Source organism: Pithys albifrons, chromosome 3 (genome assembly GCF_047495875.1).
Source record: "Pithys albifrons albifrons isolate INPA30051 chromosome 3, PitAlb_v1, whole genome shotgun sequence".
NCBI classification, from domain to species: domain Eukaryota; kingdom Metazoa; phylum Chordata; class Aves; order Passeriformes; family Thamnophilidae; genus Pithys; species Pithys albifrons.
Window position 1 is genome coordinate 66,021,018 of NC_092460.1, and position 21,284 is coordinate 66,042,301.

The 21,284-nt window shown below is 41.8% G+C and overlaps 1 protein-coding gene across 5 annotated transcripts in view; it reads right to left on the reverse strand.

Moving 5' to 3' along the window:
* Positions 1-11,298, reverse strand: part of CPSF6 (cleavage and polyadenylation specific factor 6) — a 28,046-nt gene extending 16,748 nt beyond the window's left edge. For all 5 annotated transcript variants that reach the window (XM_071552247.1, XM_071552246.1, XM_071552245.1 and 2 more), the window contains exons 1-2: positions 11,166-11,298; positions 171-380 (exon numbers count right to left, since the gene is read on the reverse strand). In XM_071552247.1, coding sequence (XP_071408348.1) covers positions 171-380; positions 11,166-11,225 — 270 coding nt within the window. In that variant the 5' untranslated portion in view covers positions 11,226-11,298. The remainder of the gene's footprint in view (positions 1-170; positions 381-11,165) is intronic.
* Between the last annotated feature and the right edge of the window lie 9,986 nt (positions 11,299-21,284).

Genomic DNA, 21,284 nt, shown 5'->3' on the forward strand with positions numbered 1-21,284 from the left:
CCATAAATGAAAAACCCAAAACACTCCAATGCAATAACAAAAAAGCAAATCGCCTTGCTTTTTGTACTCGGAGTATTTCATATAAAACATTGTAAAGCAAAAAAAATTTACAAATAGTTATTGTCCATAATTAAAACTCCTGTCTACAACTAAATAACAGTAAGACTTACCCAAGTAAGATTTCCAATGTACAAGGCAATTCTCTTTCCAGTATATGTATAGACAACATTTGGTGCAGCTCCTTTACCTACATCATCCCCAACAGATGGTGGGAGAGAATCCATGTAATCACGATCCTCTGGGGCATCTCCATTATTTGCAGATGGAGAAATTACATCATCATATAAATCAATCTGATCATGTCCACCATATTCAGCCTCCTAAAATAAAAAAGACACCTTGATTATATTTAATATTAAACACTCTTAAACTTATTTGAAACAAAAAAGCTGTGATAACTCCCACATTCCACAGACGTGGTAAGTCTGATCCAACACTTGCAAAACATCCGTGCTGAAAAGCTAAACCTCAAGTTTCATACACATTAAAACATAAAAATTCTTACAACTTTCATTATACTCTTAACTGCCAGGGGAAAGAAAATATTTCTGGCCCCTCTTCCATTGCAATACTTTTGCCCTCATAATAAAAGCAGAATCCAAAAATCCACAAGCCCTACTTCCAGAATTAAAAACATCAGACAACACAAGTGCCATGGGTTTACCGCAGCTGGCAACTAAATACCACACAAGTGCTCACTCACTCACTCCCTCCTCCCCAACCCCTCTGCGGGATGGGGAAGAGAATCAGAAAACAGTAAAACCTGTGAGATAAGAATAGTTTAATAAGTGAAATATTATAATTACTGTTATTACTGTAATGGGAAAGGAGATAACAAAGAGAGAGGAATGAAATTCAAGAGTGAAAATACAACTGCTTCACCATCCACTGACTGATGCCCAGCCAGTCCTCAAGCAGTGATCAACCCCTTCCAGGCAGATCCCACCACTTTATAAACTGCAAATGATGTTCTGTCATCTCTGATGCTTTCCTGTAACACAGCACAACCCATCAATAAACAAGGTACACTGCATACCATTTCCTGGTAGTTTATTATATGGTGGGGCATCTCCAGGACATGTTCCAGGACATCTCCAGGAATGTCCTTCTCTGGTGACATTCTGAAATCTTTGTCTTCTGGCCACTCCATGAGCAATTCCAAGACTCCTGGACAACTGGGATTTCCTATATGAACTCACTGTGTGATGACTGCAGCCCACTTACTCTATGTAGCATCTGGTGCATAACGTAGAGAAGACCTTCCCTTTGAACATCAGCACTGGAAGTCAGGGTGCCAGGAGAAGCTTGTGCTTCAGCACCAATAACTTCCAAAGTGGCTCAAGCCCCTTGACTAGCTGCTAGTACTTCTTTTCTAGCTGGAGTAAATATAGCAGGCCTCAGATCCTCTAAATCCCCAATCCAAAAAGCCTGGGAGTTAACTCGAGTCTCCCCTGGTGCTTTTTGCCAGAACCTGCAGGTAGGGCCATTCGCCCTGGCTGCAGGATAGAGCATATATTTACATCTTGCCCTGCCCAGACTGGCCCAAGGGTGAACTATGTCATGTTTGATTTGTTCAAAAGCTTTTTGTTCGTCAGGGCACCATTTGAAATCACTCTTCTTCACCTGACAGAGGGCTTACAATCAGATTGCAATTTGAAACACGCATTCTTCAAAAACTCACAATGCATAAGAAAGCTTGTGTTTGTTTCTTACTGGTTGGTGGAGATATTGCTGCTATTTTGTTGACTACATCCACTGGGATTTGCCAATATCCATCTTGCCATTTTATTCCTAAAAACTGAATCTCCCATACAGGTTCCCTGACCTCACTTTGTTTTATGACAAAATTAGATTTCAGAAGGATTTGAACTATTTTCTTCCCTTTCTCAAAAATTTCTACTGCTGTATTGCCCCACATGATGCTATCATCAGTGTACTGCAGGTGTTCCAGAGCTTCAACCTATTCCAGTGCAATCTGGATCTGTCCACGGCAGATGAGAGAGAGGGCTGTGTTTCCACACCTGGGAAAGTCAATTCCAGGTGTACTGGACATCAAAGTAAAAAGTAAGTTGTGGGCTGCCCAAGGGATTGAGAGAAATGCACTAGTGGTATCAGTTGTGGCAAACCACTTGGTGGTCCTTGACTCCAGTTCGTACTGGAATTCCAGCACATCCAGTATGGCAACATTCAGCCAAGGTGTGACTTCATTCAGGCCACAATAGTCCACCCTTAGTCTCCACTCTCCTTTATACTTTCACACTGACCACGTGGGGCTATTAAAGTGTGAGTGGGTTTTGCTGATCACCCCTTGACTCTCCAGTTGAATCACAGGAGTCTCAATTGGTGAGATGTTGCTGCCAGTGCAACATTGCGGTAGCCATCAGTAGCTGTTCTTCGACCTTCAGCAACCCATAACAGAAGGGTCCTCCAAGAGACCAGGCAAAGCAGGCAGCTGCTTAAGTTCCTCTGCCTCCAAGGCAGCTGTACTCAACAGCCACCAGTACCATTTGGGGTCCTTGAGACATAATCTCCTGAGACAGTCTATGCCAAGGATGCACAGTACAGACAGTTCTTGGGATCCCCCTCTCACTCCAGAAACAGGAATAGGTTCTGCCCCTGCACAGCCGAATGGCATTAGGATACACGGTGCACTGGTGGCTCCTAGAAGCTTATTCTCCTGTGAGCACAGGATGCGTATCTTCCACTAAACCTGGCATACAATGAAGGGTGCGCTTTGTACAAATTTCTGCCACGTAGGTGTTGTAGTTTGGGATTATTATGTAAATTCTCTCCCCTGCCACTTAACTGCCCAGAACAGCGGTTAACAAAAGAAGCAGTTAACTGTTGATCGCTGGGGTGGGGGCAGGTTTGTCTCTTTTGGGTTTTTTTTGGATATTCTCCGGAGTCTTGGCTCGGCGGAACGGGGGAGTGGGGGCTCGAAGGAGGCAGGCTGCCCTGCTGGTTACTGCTGGGGTTTTTTTCTGAGTGTCTGGCCGCTGCCCACCTCGGACTACTTTTCGTGCCGTGCTGATGCTGCTACCTGCCTTGGATTTGCTACTGGTTGCCCGTACCTTTCTGCTTCTTGGACGGGGAACACAGGGGGAAGAGACTGAGTCCATCTGAAAGCTCACTGCTCGTCTGTCTCGCTGGAGAGGGATTGAAACTCACTCTGCAGCCAGCCGGGCTGTGACAAGGACACTTAAGTATAACCTTTTCTCCCGGAGAAAAAACCTGCTGGGTTTTGTTGTTGTTTTGTTTCTTTTGGGTTTTTTTTCCCTCTCTTGTGGTGTTGGGGAAGTGGGTTGCACTAGTCTGTTTACATATATATATATATAGCAGTTATCCTTCTTGTATTAAAATTCCTTTTCTTAAATTTGATAAAGAGTGGTGTGATTATCGTGGAGGAGGCCCCTCCCCTGATTGTGGGTAAAACATTTTGGTTTTTTCCCCTCAAACCTAGACAGTAGGTCATGTGCGCCGGACTCCTTCTAGATCTGTGGGTGCCTGTGCATTATCTGGGTCACAATAAATCATCTCCAGCACAGCTCATTCCCCTCAGGTACTGGATACTTGTCTCTGTGGTAGCTCACTTGCCCGGGTGACATAGAGCATCTTACTTGAAGGGATGCCTTTCCTTCACACTCCACAGTAGTTGCCTCCAGAGGCTGAGGACTTGTGGCCCTTTGCCATTCACCTTGTCAATGCCCTCTTCCCTAGAAGGTAATCCCAGCTGCTTGGTTTGCCTACCCTCTAATTCCAGGCTCTGTAACCCGAGAGGCAGAGCAGTCAGGTGGTAACGTGCTCACCTGGGCAGCAGCTGAAGTATTTTTGCATATCCTCCAGCTCACTCAGGGACAGGGATTGAGTGGTTCCCTCTTGTTCTGCCTCTTCCTTCTGTTCTTGATGGCCCTGCTTTGCCCTCCCTTACCAAACGAGCTCTTTCATGTCTAGTTCTTCTGGTGAAAAGGGATGACTGACACTGGCACGATGTTGGTTCTCTGGTTCAGCTGCACCACCAATCGCCAGGGTCGAAGGAGCTGCAGCACCTGTCACCAAGGTTTGAGTAGCCACAGTGCCTGTTTGAGTAGCTGCAAATAGTTGCTTAACCCTAAACAAGACCTGGCACACATTCATGGCTCCTGGCAATAGAGCAATGCTGGTTTCCACATCCCAAGGACATTCAAAATTTTCAAGAGCTACTGTTATTAGCCTGGCAGAGAAGGTGAAATGTGGAATCATGTCTCCTCCATAGCAGGAGTTAACTCTTAGAGGATGACATGGAAAAGGTCTAATTATTAATACTTTCCAAAAGATGGCTCACAATGTATGAATATCACAGCATTGCTGAGTACACATACCAGACTAGTTTCATGACCAGCAATTCTGTCATATCATAAGCCAGTGTTCAAAGAATCATTGAATGGTTTGGGTTGGAAGGCACCTTAATGATCATCTAGTTCCAATGCCCCTGCTATGGACAGAACACCTTCTGCTAGACCAGGCTACCCATGTTAAAGTACAACATGATAACCTTAGACCAGTTCCCACAGGCGATAAACAACACAACAGGGAGCACAAGCTGCAAGTAACATGTTGTATGATGAAACTGAGAACAAGCAGAAGAGCTCTGAGAGCATGAAATCAACACTGTGACAGTGACTATTAAACTAATATAATGAATTCTTACAGCAATTTATTTTACACATCTAGCCAGATTTTTTGTTATCTCAACCTGTCAAGCCCCACCATGGGTGACAAAAAAGGACTGTAACGATTTAACCCCAGTTGGCAACTAAGTACCCACACAGACATTCGCTCACTCCTCCCTCAACCCCTATGAACAGGGGAGGAGAATCTGTACAAAGGTACAACCTGTAGGTTGAGACAAAAACAGTTAAATAACTGAACCAAAGTAAAATATAAAAATAATAAAGGTGATGATGAAAAGGGAGACAAAAAGAGAGGAATAAAGCGCAAGAGAGAGAAGTGATGCACAATACAATTGCTCACCACCTGCTGACCAATGCTCAACCAGTCCCCAGGCATCAATGGTAAGGAATATCCCCTCAGCCCGTTCAGGCCAGCTCTCCTGGCCATGCTCCCTGCTGGCTTCTTGTGCACGTCCTCACTGACTGAGCACGAGATACTGAAAAGTCCCTGATATAGAGTGAACACTACTTGGCGGCAATAACAGTGTGTTAAGGTTATTCTCAGACTAAATCAAAAATGCAGCACTGTATCAGCCATTAAGAAGAAAATTAACCCTATCCCATATGCCAGGTGCAAAGTAAGGCTACCAATCAAAACAAACATTTTTTTTTCCACTGAAACGTTTGGTAGCATGAATGGACTGAGTGAGCTTCTACGGACAAACAAAACTAACTTTCAGACTTCTGCTGGTTATTCCTAACTTCATTTTTATCTCCTTATTCACAGAGGGGCAGACGGGGAGAGAATTCTGGTTCTTCATTAAATATAATAAACCCAGGGGTTTGTGTTTGTTAAACATTTATTTATTCATGGGCTACAGAGGGACTATTCTATAGCATCACTGCTGCCCCTGGAAAATTTTGGTTCAGAAAAGCATTTGGGGGTTTGGAGTGAATCATCACCTTTTCCCATGGACTGGTACACGTTCCAGCACAGTTCTGGCCAACTGAAATAGATTCCTTTCAGAGGCAATGAAAATGAGAATTTCTTTCAAGAAGCTCTGCTTCGTGTCTTCAACAACTGCATTCTATCTGCTAAATGGGAACAGACATGTCAAGATTAATCTGTGGTCCTCCAGTCAGCTTTGAATTCTAAGTGTGGTAGGAATATTTGGTCCAACAGGCCAGACTAAATTAAGTCTGAAGTAGACCATAAAACCAGTGTGTTAGGTCGCTGGAGCTTCCACTGTCTCAATATGCTGATGTACTACTAAAAAGCTGTATTACTTCTTTATTATAGAGACAGCTGTTCTGCCATCACCAAAGACAGACAATTAAGAGAAAAGTAAAACACTGACTGTAAATGATAATAAACTCCTTCATGGAAACATGTAAGAACATTTTTTTAAAAACATAACATAACGTTAATCAGTCCAATTATTTAATTCCAAACATGAATGAAGCTAGGTATTGTACATTTATATTAAGGAGCTATTTTTAAAACAAATACTTTTTGATACTTGTAATTTTTCATCTTACAGTCACTCATCATATTTAATCATGATAAATCCCACAACAGAACACTGCTAATCTTTTTAACTATTCTAGCAATCACTAGAGCAACCCAACCTCTGAGACAGAGGCCCCATCTAGATGTCTAATGGCAGGAAGGAAATAACTTCTCAGTGTAAAATAGTGGTCTGAGAAGGCTTAAGAGAGCCTGCAGTGTTCACCTTCAGCTTTTGTATTTACTTTCACAGTTTGCTATGCCAACATACAAAGTCTGCAGAGGATTCCTGGACTCTTATACACTGCTCCAGAACAGAAATTGCCTCACCAGGTTTATCAGAGATATTTCAGCATCCACTATTAACTTGTACCTAGAAACCTACACAAGCATCCTACACAGAATAGTTCAAAGTACCAGTACAGCAGCTAGAGAGACCCAAGCTAGATTCCACAAGAAACAGGCTGCAAAGCCAGCAATCTTTGTTTTAAATCCAAAATATCCACAACCATCATCAGATGATCCACTGTCTTGAAAATATGAAAATATTGTCAACTGCTGCTCACACAGAGGAGTATAACTAAATTAAATAATACTAACAAACAAAATACCCCAACAAACAGGTAAGTTAAGTTTTAGCAATCAAGTAGATTTAATCCTCAGTAAACTGTGCTCTCAATTCACTCTGAACTTCAATAGAAAATCTCTCATTCTTAAGGTAAGCTTATCACCATTACATTAAGTAGGGGTTTCATATTTCACCTGGTCTCTCCAGTTCTCAGTCTGATTCCTCCTATCACCACAGCTAATGAAAGCAGGTTCATAGAACTACTTGGGACAGGCCTGAACACGACATCTTACAGTAAGATAAAGGTTGATGTCACAAAAAATGTAATTCCAGTCATCTGTGTGTATGAATGATGACTTCAGGGAAGTATAATTCAGTCTTTGTTGACAGATCCAAACAGGCAACCACCAGTCTTACAGCAGATGTGTGTATGCTAACTTATCTCTCTGATGTCAGCACTTCCAAAATACCAAAGTAGGCAGCAGGCCACAGCTCTACTGCATTTCCCTAGCAGGAAGAAGCTCCTCTGAAACACATCAAGTTTGTATCACACAGGCTCTCAAGTCACCACCAACAGAGGGAGAGAATTACTAGGGCAGCACAGTCTGAATGTAACTGAGGTGGGGAGAAGGGCAGACAGGGCAGAAAAAGTGCCCAGCACCATCACTGTCTTAACCTAGACCAATAAAGGCACAACAGAAAACCTCATGTTGTTCACTATAATCTCTTTTCACATCCTGCTGGTTTTGCAGCCAGCGAGGAATTCATTCATTTACCAGTCTGTCAACAGGATGTGCTTAGATGATTAAGAATGATCTGAACCAGAAACTGCAAGAGCAGATGAAGAGAGGTGTCTTGACCGATGTTGCACAAAACCCAACAACCCCTCCTCCTTCATACACGTTCCATGGAAATTTACCTAATAAGCTCACCTTTCCTTCCTAGATGCAGAAAAGGAAAAAAAATACAGGAAGTGTTACTTCTCTAGTCTCAGCTATTCAGACAAATGCTCTGCCTGTACCAGGAACCAGTTTTGACCTCTTCTGACTTCCTTAGTTGCAAGAAGGACATCAAGCCTGAAGATGAATTATTTCTGCTCACTAATAGTAATTCACAATCTTGCAGATAAACATGCTAAGAAGCAAAATGAACAGTGCTGTCCTAGTCCCCTCTGCAACCAAATGTTGTAGTTTGGAATTACTATGTAAATTCTCTCCCCTGCCACTAACTAGCCATGCCATTAGTTAACAAAAGAAGTAGTTAACTGCTACCATCTTCTTCTTGATCGCTTGGGTGGGGGGCAGGTTGTCTCTTTTTGTTTGCTCAAAGTAAAGCGTGCCATGCCAGCAATACCTACTTCTTACAGGTCACAAGCAATGTATGCAGGAAGTAGTACATTTACGAGACTATCACCTAAAAATAACACTTTAAATAAATAAAGACTGCTGGGCAGAGAAGGCCGGTTAGAAGAACAAAGTGAAAAATTATTCAACAAAGTTCTTAAAGAAAAAGAAAAAAAAAGAACAGTTTTTAAAAAACCAAATACAACTGGTCAGAGCCAAACTGACTAAAGCTGTAAGCGCAAAGAATATGATTATGATGAACAATAAGTTAATAAAAGAGTAAGAGGAAACACTGCCAGGCACAGCTTTGATGAGCTCCAGATGGAATACAAAAGATGCATTTTCACGAAAAAGATCCGATGTCAAGTCAGTCAGCTCGTTGCAACCAACACTAAATACAACTCAGGGCAGTTCATTTGTCATCCATCTTACCCAGCTTGTAACCCCACGGCTCTGTGGTCTTTATTTCACCCTTTTAACCTGTGGTTCATTTAGCACTAATCAAGCAGAACATCTCTCCCCTCCTCCTGGAAAAAAGGCACTAAAATATCCCAGAATAGCCTGGATAAGTACCTTGAGGCCCAGAACAAAACAACCAAGGGAAGTTTATCCGGTCACAAGTCCTAAATGAAGCATTTACTACAGAAGGCAATGAAAGTTTTTCCCAGCTTGGGTGTAAGTAGTTCTATACTGCATCCAGAACAACAGCAAAGCTACACAGCATATTTTCCAGTTCCTGCTACCACCAAAACCAGTGGAAAGAGTTCCTGCAGGTCCAACTCAAACAAGCATTAGTAAGTCACATTAAGGTAGTGCAACACAATCAAAAACCAATAGTTTACTGCTTTACATATAAAGCCAATTTTCCTTTACAAATAGTGTTCTGTAAAATGTCCCCTACATAAACAATAATGCAAATCACTTTCTCCCTTTCTTTACTGCCATCTTCACCTATCCACAGGTACACAGAACTATGTTCCAGCTTAACAACTTAAGTTGTCAGCTTCCAATTAGTAGCAGTAATTCATGAAGTTTCTAGAGGACCTATTGCAATGTTGTCAGAACTCAGGGGTGGTAATTAATACAGCAACAACTCGCCTTCTTTCATATTTGACAGAAGGAAATGGGAAAGAGCAGAGGTGTCAAACTCTCACAGCAAAACTTTTGTCTCAGGACCTTCTCATTTCAACAATATTACTTTATAGGAAGTCACGAAAATGAATTTTGGAAAAGAACAAACAGCAATTTTTGGGGGGTGTGAAACAAACAAAAACACACAAGAAACCCCCCAAAGGCAAGCTGATGGAAAAGGGGCACCAGCCTTTTCTCACCTTCGGCCCTGCAGTTTGGAAGGTTCACAAACTGTAGCAACAAATTGCAGAAATGCAAACCCAGCAGGAGAGCGACTAGGGCAAGTACAGTGAAAAAAGCAAAAGGGTTTCCTGCCTCCTAGAATAAGCTAAACTAAATTATCTCACGACTCTCTTCGTCTGTGCAATCGTGGCTATAGAGAATATCAATATTAAGGAAAACCTCAGCAGATTAGGCCTGCGTGAGGGAAACTAATCACCCCCATTACTTCTGTTCTGGCAGTGTCTGTCTGCACCATATTTAAAGCACACAAGCATTCTACTCTGAGGGCTTCTGCACATATGAATTTATACAAACACTACCAGATTTAAATGAGGTTTTTCTCTCTGAAAAACTTGATTTGTTTTTGTGTCAGTTTTACCAAGAATTGACGTAAACAAACCAGAGTTATTACAGAATCTCAAGAGATTTATTCTTTTGCTGAACAGTATTTGACCTAGGGCTCATTCCCACTTAAATTCAAATAACGGGTCTTCAGTTTTAAGGGAGAAATCTTCACATGCAGACACACCAAGAGCAAATCAGTTCTCTTCATCATTTCCTCTTAAGTATGGTATTCTTTTACGGCAAACCTTTATGCGATTACTAATAGTTCGAATTACTGTATCAATAAATCCTAAAGAATTAAAGTGTTCTGAGAGAGCTACAAGTTACTATTCAAGTCACCTGTGGATTCCACAGCCTATGAACTATTTCCCAGTCCTTCGTAGGGCAGACAGGCATATAGCTGTGCACTAAGTGCGTGAAAGTGCAGTTATTCCCGGTTATTTATGCTTTAGGGCAGGAACAAAGCAATCTAGGGCAACACAATCTGGAGAAGTGCAGGACTTGCTAACAGGACAGATGGTATGCAAAACTGATATAAACATCAGGATTCAGTAGGAAAGTTGGCACACGGCTTTTTAGGAAAGATGAGGGGTTAAAAAAAAGGACTAGAAAAGTGTACTACTTATACTGCAAGGAAGTTGTTTATTTCATGCACACTTCCTCAACAAAATACGAGCTCGTGCTCTAAAAATGGCTTGTGCAACTTTTTAAACTGTAAGATAATAACGAAATGGGAAAAAAAGAAAACAATAAAACAAAACACTAACGCCCTCCCTTCCCAAAATATAGAAAGCAAGATAGTTGCTCCAGTGCTGCAGAATAAAGCCGCTCCAGTTCCGCCTCCCCCGCAAAGCGCGGCCGAGAAACAGCCACCGCTCGGCGGCCTTTTGATTCATCTGCGAACAATGGCAGCGCTTCCCCTCGTCTGCCGCCGCCGGGAAGGGGCCGCCCCACAGCGCTCTCCCGCGCCGGCTCGGCGGACGGGACCCTCCCGGATGCGGTGTGAGAGCGGCCCCTGGGCCGGGAGGGAGCGAGGCAGGAAGGGAAGGGAGGGAGAAAAGCAGGGAGGGAGGGAAGGCAGGCACTCAACCTTGGCCCTCGCAGCCCGCCAAGAGCAACCCCAGCGCGACCGGGCGCGCTTCCCGCCCCGCCAGCGGCACCTTCGGCCTCGCGGGGAGGCCGCGCCCGGCCCGTGCCCGCGGTCGGCGGCGGCGGCGGGAGCGCCCGAACAATGGCGGCGGCGCGGCCGAGGCGCTGAGGGCCCTGCAGGCGGCGCGGCGGCGAGGGCGGGCGAGGGAAGGGAGAGGTGCGGAGGGGCCGCGCCTGCCAGCCGCGCGTACCTGGTTAAACTCCTCGCCCACGTCGGCGTAGATGTCGATGTGGTCCACGCCGTCCGCCATGGTCCTGCCCGGGGCCGCCGCCAGCCGCGCCCGGCTCCCGAGCGCCGCGGGAGGGGAGGGAGCGGGAGGCGGGCCGGAGAGGGGCGGGGCGGGCCGTCACTTCCTCGGCGGCGCGGCTGCGCTTCCGCCGGCGCCGGCACTGCGGGGGCCGGGCTGGGCTTCCCTCCACCGGAGCGCAGTGCTCGCCCGCTCGCAGGGTCAGCTGCTCCCCGGGGCGCGGCTCCTCCGGCCGCACCGCCTTGCTCCGCCGTGCCGCGGATCCCAGGAGCACCGCACCGGGGGAGGGAATGGCTGCGCACTGCCCGAGGGCTGCAGCTAACGCCGGAGCATGCAGCGGAGCGCGGCGCGTTCGGACCGGGGCCGCGCGTTCGGACCGGGGCCGCGCGTTCGGACCGGGGCCGCGCACCGCGGGCTCGGCGGGACGCGAGGGAAGGGAGGAGGCACCGCACACGCCGCGCTGCGTTTAGCCAGACTAGTACTGGGCTGCTCCATGGGACACTTCTTAACAGCAGAAGTGAAGATAATTAGTGTCAAATCTGGAGTTACTCTTTTCTTTCAGTGTTAGGGGTTTTTTTGGGGCGGGGGTTCTTGGTTGGTTGGTTGACTGGGTTTTGATTTTTTGTGTGTATTTTTTGTAATGCATTCGGAACTGCCAGGGTTGCAAAGGCAGCTTCAAATTAATTCTAAGTGAGTGTGCGTGTTACCCAGATATTTGTTTAAGCTCCAGGTCATTTTACAAAAACGGCATCTCCTGGTACCTGAAGTGCAGTGTATGTAATGCTCTGCGTAACAGATTACGTTGCACTTTGTACGTGATGGTGCACGTCCACAAATAAAGCTGTCAATGTGAAGATTGTGTTTCTCAGACTGAATTAAAATAATGTAAAAACATCACTACAATGAATAAATATGCTGTTAGCTTGGCTCAAAATTTCTATTTTTATGACTGGGAATAGTTCACAGTTCCTGAGTCAGCATCCAAACTCCTGACTTCATGTGGGATCCAAGCTGGAGTGCAGACCATCCCTGTCTGTCTTGCTCCCCCTACACTGAAGTTTCCATTAAAAAGAAAAGAAACCAGAAAACAGCTAAAAATCAGAGATCCCCAACAAGGGTTATGTTGTGAAGTACACCTGCTGACAGTCTAGATATATTTCAGATATGAGACACTTGAGTTATTCCAGGAGTTCTTATCCAACTTTTGACCTATTAAAGTTATTAGGTGCAGATCTCTTTTGTCATTCCTGTTGTTAATTCTGAAAGACAGAAACACTGTAATTGAGGTTTCTTTCAACTCTGTTAAAGTCTCCTGTTAGAGGATGTTGTGAGTGCTTTGGAAAAGTTCAGAGTATCACCTAAAAAAAACCCTAACATTTTAGAGATGATAGTTAGGAACAAACAAAAAGTCTTAATTTAACTTTTAGTGTTGGTTGCAATTATGATTTACGGTACTACATTTTTTAATTACATAGAATTTCCCTAAGAACTCAAGGCTGAGAATGGTAAAGGAATTTTCAAATGGACTTTTTATTTCAGTATCAGAGTAAACTATTCATGCAGTAATGCTATAGACAACTAAGTGAAAAGATAAAAAGATGCTGTGTTAATCAGGATAGTACTCAAAATCAGAAATGGCCTCAGCTGAGTTGAGAACTGCAATGTATGTTTTGTTATATGAACTTATGTCCTAGCTATGTTAATCCAAATACATTGAATATGTTTTGTTTGTTTAGTTGTAATTTTGAAGCTTTTGATCTTTCCCAAGCTGCCTGGAACCACTCTGCATGCTCTTTTATTGTTTTTCTCTCAGTAAAGTAATCTAAATTATAAAAGTCTGTACACTCTACACTGTAAGAAATTGTCTTCTTCACTGGAATGCCTCAGTTTATAAAATTGCACAGATAACAAGTGAAAATAAATATATTCTAAATGAGGTGGCAAATAGGCACAGATGTGCATAATTGCTTTCAGAGGCCAAAATTTCAAGTTTTATTAACTCTAGTATAACTGCAAGCTGACAAGAAAAGAGGCAATCATGTTGCCATTCCCTGACAGGGGTAGCAACAGTCTGTGCTGGGAAAGAGGGAATATTACCTCATCTTTTGGTTGCTGCTCAGAGTTAGATTGGATTAAGTGTAACATGAAACTGCATCCAAAGGGCATCTACAAGAACTCCTACTGACATAGCTATTGTAGGAAAATAGCTGGCATTATTCATCACTTGTCCAGAGTTGTCTTTTTATAGGTATTCAGTCATTCTGGGCTCATACATGTGAGCCTTAGCTGCCTGTCAGGGTGCTCATTCACTTGGTTCAGCTGTTCACACTCTGGTTCAGAGCCAAGTTGAAAATTATGGTTAATCAGGATATGATTTGCAAATGGCATGGATATTCTAACCCTCAAGCAGGAAGGTGTATTAAAGGAAAATATAGTACAAGAGCTGATAATAAATTCAATTGCCCCATTTGAATCCACTCTCATATGAGTTGCTAATCAGAAGGTTCAGTTACCTTCAGAAAAAGTATGAAATTGAATTTTCAGCGTTATACCACATCCTTTTTTTTTTGATAGCTTCTCTTCCCCTTGTTTAAAACCTATCTCAAAATTTCATTTTTACCCTTAAGATTGGATGTTGTGGCAAGTCCCAACCACTATCCAACACACTTGGATTGCAATAGATGGGCTGGGTGTCTCACTTGTATCACTGAGATTTTGAGGAGAGAGTGTCCCATTTGTACCACTCAGATTTTCAGGAGTGGCTGTGCTGGGGTACAGCAGGAAGGTACTTTGGGACAGGCTGCACGAGGCACCTTTTCAGAATTGCAGTGGGGAACAGGGATCACTCTCACCTGCAGCCCTCCTAGGAACCATCCTGCCTGCAAAAACAGTAGAGAGGAATGGAGGCTCAGGGTTTCCTTCCAACAATCCCTGAGAATGCCCAGGGCATGAGACTGCACAGATAACCAGCAGGTTTGGTCCTGAGGACACTGTAGAATAAATAAGTCCTGGGGCAGCTCCAGAGGAGGAGCCATCAGCTGTGGTTCACACCCTAAATCACAATTACGTATGCACTGATTACAGCTGTTACAGGACAGAGGTTTAGATTTAAACACTGCAAAGGGAAGCAAATAAGCAGAAAGTGAATTGCTGAAAGGCATGTGCACTGGCGAGCTGACACCACCAGGCTTACTGTCACAATACTTGTCTGTCATACAGCAAAGTTGTGACTTCCAAGGCCATTCTCAAGGAGTTCCTTCAGAGTTGTTTTCGTGGGTCTAAATAGAACATGCTTTTGATGTTAACAGCTTATTGACAGAAAAGTTTTCCTTATTCTCAACAAGGTAATTTCTTTAGAAATTTAAGGCTCTCTTAGGAATAAATACTGTTCATATGTAATAATTAACTTCTGGTTTGTAAGGTCTCATTCTGAATTAATTCTAGCCCAACCTCATTTTGTGTTACAGAAAATCCACAAAACACTCATAAATATTTACATTTTCCCAACACTTTAAATCTAAGTTTATTATATAATTTACAAATGTTATAATGTATTCATGAACTCTCTCTCTGTAAGTTAGTCATAGCGTTTATTTTAATCAAAAGGAGACATTTGGGCTCAATTTTGCAAAAGCATCCATTGAATTCGTGATCATGTGACATCTAGAGTGCCAGTCACTGCAACATTAGCAGTAGTCAGTAAACATTGGTGAAATTTAGCTTATCTATGTATTTGAGTTGCCCTGGATGAATGGACATTTAAAAACCCATTGATTTTCCCTTCCTGCGGATGTGAGGTCATAAGTAATCACCATTAACATAAAAAAACCCCTGCAAAATTTCAGAAGTCTTGGAAGAACACCTCAATCAGTTATAACAATCACAAAAACCTACATGTAATTCGACTAATTTAGATTGGAAGTAACTAAGTATAAACTCCTGTTATGTACTTGGAATCCATTTGGGACAACTGAAGATGAGCAAACTAGAAGAACTGATGGGAATCTATTACAATCATTAGAAGAAATATCTCATGCTAATGCTAATGTGACACTCACTGTATTGCAAGAGGAAAAGGAACAGTATCTATAACTAACTTTGTTTTTTATGTGTGTCTTTATTCCTTTTGCTTGTTTTCAAATAGAAATATGTATTTTTATTATCAACTGAGGACACACATATGAGGAACAATGGAGAATTTCACAAATAAAAATTTAAAAATATTGTATCTGTGTTTCAGGTAGAAGTTATGTCTCTGTCAGACATTTTGCATAGAATTAAAAATCAGATATAAAATAATAAAAAAGAGAGAAAGAAGCACAAGAGAGATAAGAAAATATGGGGTTTGTCAGCAAGATATAAAATGGCTCTAATGGCTGTTTCTATGGCAACTAAAAATTAATGGCTGTGCAGCTAAACTGAGTTGTAGCGGTTTTTTTAGAAGAGACAGCCTTGCTATCTACTGGCACACGCTACTAATAGTGGTCTCTGCCCCAAACTCGACCATGCAAAGATTCAGTATCACCATCACAGAAGTTCACACAGATGAACTGCAACAACTTTTAATGACAGGAACTGGGTCCCAGATAGAGTCTCAACTGCTCTGCCCTGAGCAGTAAATCCAAGCCCTGATCCATTTATTTTCTGAACAGAAGCCAACCAGCGTTCACCCATCTTTTACCTATGCCAAAGCCAACTTAACAGTTTTTACCTCTTTGGAATCACATACTCTTTTATTAAGAGAAGTTTATTGTACATCATTGTTATGAGAGTCACAATTGTAATGGTTTGACCCATGGCTTCCTCAGTAACCATTGTATCTAAGGAAGTTACAAGTATTCCACACGTGTCTTCCACGTAGCAGTGGGGGAGTGGTTTGGTTTTTCTTTCTTCCCTTCCTTGGCTGAGGAGCTGGAGGGAGGTGGTGGAAGTCTGGTCCCTCTGGTCCCTGGTGTTTCTCCTGTCCTGGGTGAGATTGTTTCATTCTTGTTCCCCTTCCTTGAGTTTTTTAATTGTATTTGTTTTGATTCATTCGGTTTCTCTGGGTTGGGTTGGTGTCTTCCCTATTTTCCGGCTAATCAATCCCCTTTTCTCCCTTCCCCTCTCCCCTGGGGGGTGGGATCCTGTGTATTGTGTATACAGTGTGGTTTGTAAATGTTGGTAAATATAATTTATTCTTCTTATTCAGTTCAGTTTCTTTAAAGTGCGTTTCTTTTCAATTTTTTTTCCTTTCCTTTGCTGGGAAGGTTCTGGGAGGGGGAAAGGGGGAGCCAGTCCAGGGTTGGCAACAGCTGGGCCAAACCTGCGACAACAATGTACTTCCAAGATGAGTTGAAATCCTCTAAGCACTCAAGTGGAGACTGGCACTGAAGGATGGGAAGCTGTGCTTCTGAAGCCCCTCCTTCTGACTGCCTTCTCTGTGTGCATTGGCAGGTTCATGATACTGTTCAGTCCAGAATGTCCCTGACTGAGTGGGATGGACAAGACTCTGCACATTCTAGGTTCCCCTGTTCTACACACAATCTCCACGCATCAATGCTCTTCCTGCCCATGTTATCACAGTGCATGCAACACATGTTCTCTATCTCATGCAATTAAAAACCTCTCCTGGTAAGATGCAACGTGGCCACCCCAATCTTTCAGACTCTTTGAACTGAGAAAAAGCAGAGAAAAGAGTAATTATGGCTTGGGTCCACAATAGTGCTGTGTGTCACCTGCATAAGACCAAGGGCCGATGTTCTGTGGAGAGGAAGAAGCCATTCTCCAGAGGTGGTGGGCTGTAAAGAAAGTCACTTCAAGTCCCTCTGCACTGCTTTAATTAGCAATAAAGCCATAACTTGTGTAAACCATGGTGAACTGGATCAGAGCAGTGGTCTGGCTAAAAATGACCATGGTAAATGAGAATAAATCTGCCATGAAGCTGTAGGAGCCTTTGTGTGAGCAGATGGGACTGATAGGACTGCACATGCCATGGTTGGGGAAGGACAGGGTGACTCCTTTCAGTGGTAATTCTGGTTTATGCCAGTTCCAAACAACTGTGAAAATAAGGCCTTGGTGAATACCTTAGCTTGTCTTCTATTTTATTAAAGTTTTGTTGTTGTTTGGGTTTTTTCCCCCAAAAAAAGTTCTGGTGCTATATCCAGTGAAAAACAGCTTTCCCTTTTTTTTTTTTTTTATTTTTTTTCCCCAGTTATATGTTGTAGGGAAGAATTTCTTACAGAGAATGGAGATGTGAGCAATCCTGCCTGTTTGCATTCTCTGAAACTGGTGAAGAGATAAACTGAAGCAGGACACCTGCAGTTTGTGATGGGAAAGAACAGTATTAAAATAAACAACTTCTGAATGCTTTAGGGGATTTAACAAACATTACACTCATGAACTATGGAATATAACCAATAAGAGATGTTGCTTTGTGTTGTGACAATTACTATAGCAAATTAGCATGTAGCTCTGACCCTATATAAACCACTCGCAGTGTATCAATAAAGGGCATTCTACCTAAAACCATAATGGTTCGTCATGTGATGTCCTTTGATCCTCCACTTTATTTACTTTAATATGTGCTATGAATGTATTGAGCAAAGGACTTGTGAAGAGGAGCACCTTCAAGCAGTAAGATATTTTCACACTGGCTTACTAAAATGCCCATTGTCAAACTCAATTGGCTGATATGGAATTAAATCCTTAGGAAGCCCCATCTGGGACATAAATTACTTTCACCCGTCTTTATATGAGATGACCTCTCAGTGAAATACAGTATCATATGTTTTGTTTAGGTTTGTTTTCCATTGCTCAATAAAAATTTCAACAGGGGAATTATTTACAATACAAGCAAAAAGGAGCAGGGTGTAAAATGCAGGTCACTGGAAAGAGGGAATTAACCAGCTATAAATCTCTGCTGCCTTTGCAGTGCAACCCCCAGCTGCAAAAAGGTCTGAGGAACAAGCAGAAAGGGCAGGCTCATTTGAAAAACAGGTAGCAAAAAAAGAGAGCCCTGTCAGTCTAAGACACAAAGCAGTATATTGATGTATTTAATTTCATGTTCAGTGATTCAATCAGGTGCATTTTAGATGTGAATTCTCCTGAGTTTACTTGTAAGCCAAGGTTTTGAGGAAAACCTGCAGGTTCAGTAAATTAGTGGGTATGGTCTGGAGTATGAACAGAAATCATAGACTACAAAAGTTCACTGACTTTTCAGGGTAATGGTTTCTTTCTTTGCATTTGGAAACCTAAAGCCTGATACAGAAATAGTGCTAGCAATTTGTACTTCATAGTGATATGTGATGTAGTTATATATTTGCATCATAGAGTCTCTGGAGCAGAATTACTTTTTATATATGCTCATTGTACTGAGGCATTGGGATTTGCACGTCTGGAAATCTACATCTTTGCATCCCTGCTCTATCAGATGCACACAAAATTTAGCTCTGTAGCATTTTTGTGGAGAGGGAGGTAGTAAAGATTAGCAGAATTCACATTTAATAGAGCAGAGTACAGAAAAAAATCCTTCCTGCACCAGAATGGGTTCATCTCTTGGTTGTCTTCTTCAGCATCTGCACTCTTAAAAGTTCTAAAAGAAACTGTGAAAGCTCCAAACATGGCATGTAGTGGAAAACCCAACAACAGGAAAATTTCCTTCCAACTTCAGTATCTAAAGACAGGCTTTTTTGACTGTCCTGAACTCTGAAGCAAGAGTTATACACCCTCAAAAAGTCTTCATTGTAGCTTGTAGGTCTGTCTGGTTTCCTAAAAGTATATTCTAACTTTACTGTTTTATCCTGAATGTCCCTTCCATTTATATTCATATCTGATACAATTTTGAGTGCTTTTAAACTCATAGCTTGATTTGATTACAGTTACGGTGAAATATAGTTGAAAAATAAACTCAGAAGAGGGAAATTTCCTAATAATTTGGACTCTCTGTGGCTATTACTACAGTAGATGGCACTATAACTTAATTCAATGAGCAAGTCAGCTGAACTGCGGATCTTGCAAGCCTCTAAATAGGATCCTTTGTGCAATTTTATAGAACATTCCAACAAACTACTTAAGAATCAGGCCTTTGCCATGCATCTGTGTTGTGGCCAAATTCCAGTTTTAGATTTTTCAGGTCAAATTGTTTCCTTAGAAAAACTCTGAATCATCCACATAGTAGTTTCTCCCTCTTCTGCTTGCATTTCTCCACTCAGAGAAGATTTTTTGTACCTTTTAACATTTCACCTGAAAACACATACATCTTTTTTTCTTTATTAGTTTCTGTTACAACCTTTGATTGCTATCAGCAACATAGGACATAATAATCTGAAATTGCTATTTTGTTATTAGTAACTGCAACAATCACATCTTGATATAAATTGTCAGGATAACATCCTTGAATGATACTGCATGTACTTGGTGTTTGCATATTAATATGACATATCTGAGCTGGAATTGTGTATCTCACTCTGTATCCCCAATATTAGAGCACCCCAAAATGATTTACTGATTGTGCTTTCATAATATTCCAGGAGGTAGGACAGAAATGTTAGTGATATTTCTAAATATAAAATCAAAGAGCAGAGAGACAAGTAACCTCACCACATTCACATGGGGACTGTGTTAGAATGGAGACTTGCATTATATATGGAGTGTATTTATATCCCAGGTATACATAGAGCACATTTTTGTTCTGTGTATCCCCTTTGAAGTAAATAGTTCACATTCCTCTAGGCTGGTATTTTGGTTATTCTGGTGTTTTGCAGAACAAAGGCTTAGTCTGAAGCAAGTCTTGCTCTTAAGCCATATATGCTTTGGAACAGGTCCTAAATACTGGGTAGCCAAAATAAAGATGATTACTTTAGACAAACCTAAAGCATTTTTAGCTGTCACTAAACCTCTTTCCTTTTATTAAACTTCTTACTGCTGTACTGACAAAATTCACAGAACTGTAAATAAATCCATTCTCTGGTCTGATAAGGTATTTAAAAGACAAGTTGAATCTCTCCAAGAAGGAGAGAAAGAAGTAATTCCACAGAAAAGCATCAAGATGTAAACCTTCCTCTTATGTGTCATTTTATTGTCCACTGTGTACAGAAATACAGCTGTGGCAGCTACTGCATTCCATCAGGGTCATCGCTTCCTTCAAGATAATTTTCGATAGGTGTGTACTTTTTTTTCTTCAGTAATACACAAACAGGATAAAATGAGATCTTGAGGTAAGGTTCCTTTTTTTAGTGTTCAAAAAGAAATGCAGAAAGGACTCTGGTATTTTTCATTATATTTCAGTAGTGTCTATATGTTTGTGTTCCATCAGGCCAATTATGCTGCTGGTAATACTTCCTCTGATACAAGGACATAGTCTCATAGTTTTCCAGTATAAAAGAAAGAATTTAAAGACATCATTAGCTGAATCTGAAAGTTGGGGGAAACAAGATATTGCTGCCTTAGGAGTACTATTAATTTGATGAAGAGCTCACAAAGGCTTCCCAAACACTAAATTTTGTGATTCAAGTATGCACTAGGGCACACTAGATTGCCAGAATAAAAGCAAGTGCAAACAAGGAAAATCCTCAGAACTGCTACTCATACTCATAATGTATTTTTTTCATAAGGCTAATTTTCTTTTCTTACCTTGACATATAAACAACCATGTAGGAAACCTCAAATGAGCAGCTAGTCAAGACATAATCTGGCACAGTAAAAAACTGGGCCTGAGTAAGATAAATAGTTGAACAGTAAAAGAGTGAACCTAAACAAGTAAGTGCAAACCACAGGCATGGGGTTTTTTTCCAAAAAGAGCAGCTACCAAGGACTATTTTAAAATAAAAAATTACAATGCAAATATGTTGTTATAATAGTGGTTATATTAATTTTATAGGCAAAATTATTATTTTAATCTACCCATAACCAATTTGAAAATTAAAATAAGTTTGTCATATATGTACTTAATCTACTGTTTGGTGCTACTTTGCCAGAATTTATATAAAGTCCTTCGTTTCTTCCACAGGTACTGTGAGGCTATAAAACAACTTGGAAAAAATTATTCACTACGAACTCCGTATGAGTAGGCAGAGTAACTCTCTG